Here is a 4,454-nt window from a genome sequence, read left to right on the forward strand (position 1 = left end):
TCAATTTAAAAAGCGGCTTTTTATATCATCTTCAAGTTATGTGCGTCTTCTGCAATCATAGGCAGAAGCAGGGCCCAAACGTAGAGGACCTAAACGCCGGCTCAGGGCCGCAGAAGTGTAGTTTCCAGAGTATTGCCTCTTCTGCAATCGGGTCCTGCAATCATCGCCTGTTTCTTTCAGCAACTGTTTGAAACCACTACAAATACTTTAATTCTAGATTTTTCAAGGCTTTGGAATTTGGATACATGCAACACTTTACAAAAACTATCGATTTACAGAATTAACGACACTAAAATGACTTGATTAGGGTGCTTTTTAGGTTGTTTAAGACTCTGTATTAAAGTACTAGATACAAACTATATCGGATATGTAAAAATTCATCAAAAGTTCAAAGAGTATTCATGCTGATTTTGAAGTTGCCTGATTAGTACATAAATTACTTGTTTTTTTTTTTTTTTTTTTTTTTTTCATTTAGAGAGAAAAGTTGATATATATTATATTTCCTCTGATTTTTTCATAAAAAAAAAGGATCTGATAAATATCAAATATTGCCCCATCTCATTTGAAAAATGGAACATGACTCATTCATTATCTTCTGAATGGTTTTATGATACTAAAAGGTCCATTTTTTAGTAATGAATGATGTCAAAAGGTAGGAGTGTCCGTGTCAGTGTGTCACCCTCAGTGGCGAAGCTTGAAGTTTTCAATGGGGGTTCGAAAACGTATATACCCAAAATCTCTATAGAGCTACGAGGTTGAAAACGTATATACCCAAAAATTTATATACAAAAAAAAGTTCTGAAGGTCCCCCCCCCCCCCCCCCGGGTTGGTTGGTTTGTTTTTTTTTTTTTACAATCTTGCTTTGTATAATGTTTAAATAAGGGTTTTCATATAATTTTAATGATTTAAAGTTACATTTATCCATAAAAATGAAACTACTCATCATTTCTAATTTCTAATTTTTCACTACACATTTTCAAAGGAGGTGAATAGTTCTTTATTCACCATTGATGAATTTTGTCTATCCTTTTGATTCAGCTTCTTTTTCTCCTCTTTCTCCCAGCTTTTAATTTGTTTTTTTTTTCCTCTTATTTTAAGTTATACAAATTTTGAACACTTCCGCTATATCGACGTTTCAAGGCATACAGCCACGATTTGCAACTGTATGTACGAAAAAAAAAGCTCGCCCCACCGCATAGCATGGGTACCGCCTATACATACGTACAAAAAAAACCCTGCTTGCCCCGCCACTTAACGCAGGTACTAACACTAGTTTAAAGACAAAAAAGACGAATAAAAATTTTACCCACACCCATCCTGGAATTACTCATCCTCAATAATACTTAACAATAGCGTTTTTCTCTCATCCACGTGTAATACACTTAAAAGCATGACATTTGAAATTACACATCGCTAATCACAGTGTTAACAATTGATACGAACCGAATCATTAATCAAATGATACAAGAAATTTGAGTGAAAAAAACAGAGGGAAAGTAGATTTTTATATTCATTTTATCATTCATGACTCAAACTAGAACAAGGTGGCTGTTTTATAGCCATTACAAGTGACAAATGGAATAACTATTAAACCCACTAACTCACTATCCTAATGGACTAACTGGTGGAAACAAAGACCAAACAAGTACATGCATGAACTACTGCAATAGTGCACACTGGTGGAGCTCGGCCCAGTCGGTTTTTCGCTCGTAGTGTTAGATTTTACCGAAAATTTGCGGAAAAACATATTTTTGTAGTGTAAAATATGGGATTTTTAAGAGTCCACCCCCCGCCAATTTGGATTTTAAAAGTCCGGCCCCCGCCGAGTTTTCATTCAAGCTCCGCCATAGTGTACTGTGTACATAACAACTTTTTTTGTTCATCTCTAATCAGGACACATTTCTATGAAGAAATGAAGATCACTTCTATCAAAACACATGTTTGTAGCAACATTGACATATATGAAAACATTAACAATAGATTCACTTCCAATTGTTGTTTTTTTATTTTGTCTTTCCCACAACCACATAATACTTTTATAAGAGCACATATATATGATGTCTCTCTCTCCAAAACACATTTGTATAACAAGAGGATTGTTACAACAACAAATAAAACAAACAAAATATTTCTTCTTGCTCCATTTGATCAAATCAAAGACACTTTCGCTTCGTTATCTTCGTCATTAAACGGATGATTCGCTTCATCAACCATAACCCGTGAAACATTTGTCCGATCACCCAACAAAGGATTCGATTCCCCTGATGGAACAGGAACATGATCCTCTTTTGGAACCATATTTTCTTTCAAACTCCATTGACTTGCCAACTTTTCGACTGTCACATTGTCACTCAATCCAGTACCAGTACCAGAACCCGAATGCTCGTTTTTTAACTTGATGAGGTTTCTTGATTTGGAATTATCATCTTGGATCATGGTTAAGATCTGATTTTCTTTGATATTTTGTTGCTCAATAAATTGGGAATTAGACCTCTTGAATTTTTCTTGAAAAAGTTGTTGTTGAACACCATTTTCTGAAGAATTTCTTTGGTTAAAGCTACCAAAACCTTCAATTCCTCTGCTTAATTTTCTTGCTTTTGCTCTCTCTTCTTTCAAGATACTCAAATCATTCAGAAATTTCAAGATTCTTTCTGATTTCATTCTTACATTAAGTCCCCAATTGAATCTGCACCATAAAAAACAATAAAAATTGAAAAAAGTTGTTAAAAATCAAATCTTTACAGTAAAAAGATAGGACCCGGATCATAAAGAACCTAAATTTATCAATAAAAAACAATAAAAATTGGAAAAAGTTGTTAAAAATCAAATCTTTACTGTAAAAAGATAGGACCCGGATCATAAAGAACCTAAATTTATCAATAAAAAACAATAAAAATTGAAAAAAGTTGTTAAAAATCAAATCTTTACAGTAAAAAGATAGGACCCAGATCATAAAGAACCTAAATTTATAAATAAAGAATATTTTTATACCTCAAGAAATTACAAAAAAAAAAAAAAAAAAAAAAAAAAAACTCTTTTTCATCAATATATTGAAGCACTATAAAACATAACAAAATATGAAAAAAGTTATTAAAAATCAAACTCAAGAAATTACAAAAAAAAAAAAACCACTCTTTTTCATCAATTTATTGAAGCACTATAAAACATAACAAAATATGAAAAAAGTTATTAAAAATCAAAGCTTTATAGTAAAAAGATAGCACCCAGATCATAAAGAACCTAAATTTATCAACAAAGATTAAATTTTTAATCTCAAGAAATAAAAAAAAAAATACCCTTTTTCATCAATATATTGAAAATTGGTCATCTCTAGAATAACATCTTTATGGGTCTGAAATTCTTCAGCAACACTTTCTGGGCCATGTGTCAACAAGTATTCTAACACCACCACAGCTTTATATGGTATCCTCCAGTTTTTTGCATCAAATGTCCCCAATCTGTACTTTGACTAAAAAAGTCAACACTCAAGAACTCAAAAAAAATATATATAAAAATCAAATCAAATTAAAAAAAAAAAAAAAAAAAAAACCTGTTGTGAAGAACATTAACTATTCTCCAGTAATCATCAATTTCAAAAGCAGCTTTTGATATCATCTTCAAGGTTCTTGCATCTGGTGCCCATGGATTATCATTAGTTGACTCTTCAACCAATCTTCAATAAACCATAAAAAGTCAAAGATCATAAAAAAAAAATTAAAAACAATTTTTTTTTTTTTGAAACTAAAATCAAAATAAAGATGGAGAATTTACAATTGTGCAGGGGTGATATCAGTCAAAGCTAATCTAGCAGTCTTGATCTTCTCCTTGAAGAAGAAAGAAGCTTGTTTTTTGAATTGATGAAAAGATGATGAGCCCAGATTTTCATTGTTGTTGCCTAAGATTGACATGTTTTCATAGGAGAAAAGTTTGAAAAAAAATTAGGAAGATAGTGAAGAAATCTAAAGAAATTGTTGGAGTGGGTCAAATCTTGGAATTATTTATTTTGATATTTGAATTCAAAATGGCGTCACGCTTAAATTATTTTAATTTTAATTCATTTTTGAGTCCATAAAAGTGGCACATGTGTCATTGGACTTTTGTGTGTAGAAATATACTCTTTAGTCTTTATAGCATTTTATTGTTTTGATTTGTGTTTAGAGAAAAACAAATTAATATGTTTGTGTAATCAAATTGTTATTTTTTTATATTTATATAATTGTGTTTTGTTAGTGAATTAGTTAATTGTTGTTCGTGGTTTTCATGGTGTTTAAAGCTATTTGGATAGTATATAATAGTTGCCATATAAAATTATGAAAATAAACATTTATTTTAATATATATATATATATAGGGGCTGGTTAACGTACAAATGCGCTTATCGTACATTACGTACGCTACAATCTCAGCCGTCAGATCATCTTCCCGCATTGAAAATCGCATGTTGTTTTTTTGTAA

At 31.1% G+C, this 4,454-nt stretch overlaps 1 protein-coding gene across 1 annotated transcript; it reads right to left on the reverse strand.

Moving 5' to 3' along the window:
* Positions 1-1,960: 1,960 nt before the first annotated feature.
* LOC110873693 (clathrin interactor 1) lies at positions 1,961-4,014 on the reverse strand. Its single transcript, XM_022122691.2, has 4 exons — positions 3,772-4,014; positions 3,551-3,673; positions 3,297-3,458; positions 1,961-2,686 (listed from the first exon to the last, which is right to left on the reverse strand). The coding sequence occupies exons 1-4, from the start codon at positions 3,906-3,908 to the stop codon at positions 2,149-2,151; spliced, it is 960 nt and encodes a 319-aa protein (XP_021978383.1). The 5' UTR covers positions 3,909-4,014; the 3' UTR covers positions 1,961-2,148.
* Positions 4,015-4,454: the final 440 nt, after the last annotated feature.

Source organism: Helianthus annuus, chromosome 8 (genome assembly GCF_002127325.2).
Source record: "Helianthus annuus cultivar XRQ/B chromosome 8, HanXRQr2.0-SUNRISE, whole genome shotgun sequence".
NCBI lineage: Eukaryota > Viridiplantae > Streptophyta > Magnoliopsida > Asterales > Asteraceae > Helianthus > Helianthus annuus.

Bases quoted from the DNA above. Each gene is read 5' to 3' on its own strand.
- LOC110873693 (XM_022122691.2), bottom strand. From the start codon at position 3,908: ATGTCAATCTTAGGCAACAACAATGAAAATCTGGGCTCATCATCTTTT. The intron at 3,674-3,771 runs GTAAATTCTCCA...GGTTTATTGAAG, and splicing joins GATATCACCCCTGCACAATT to ATTGGTTGAAGAGTCAACTA. The intron at 3,459-3,550 runs GTTTTTTTTTTT...GTCAAAGTACAG, and splicing joins GTTAATGTTCTTCACAACAG to ATTGGGGACATTTGATGCAA.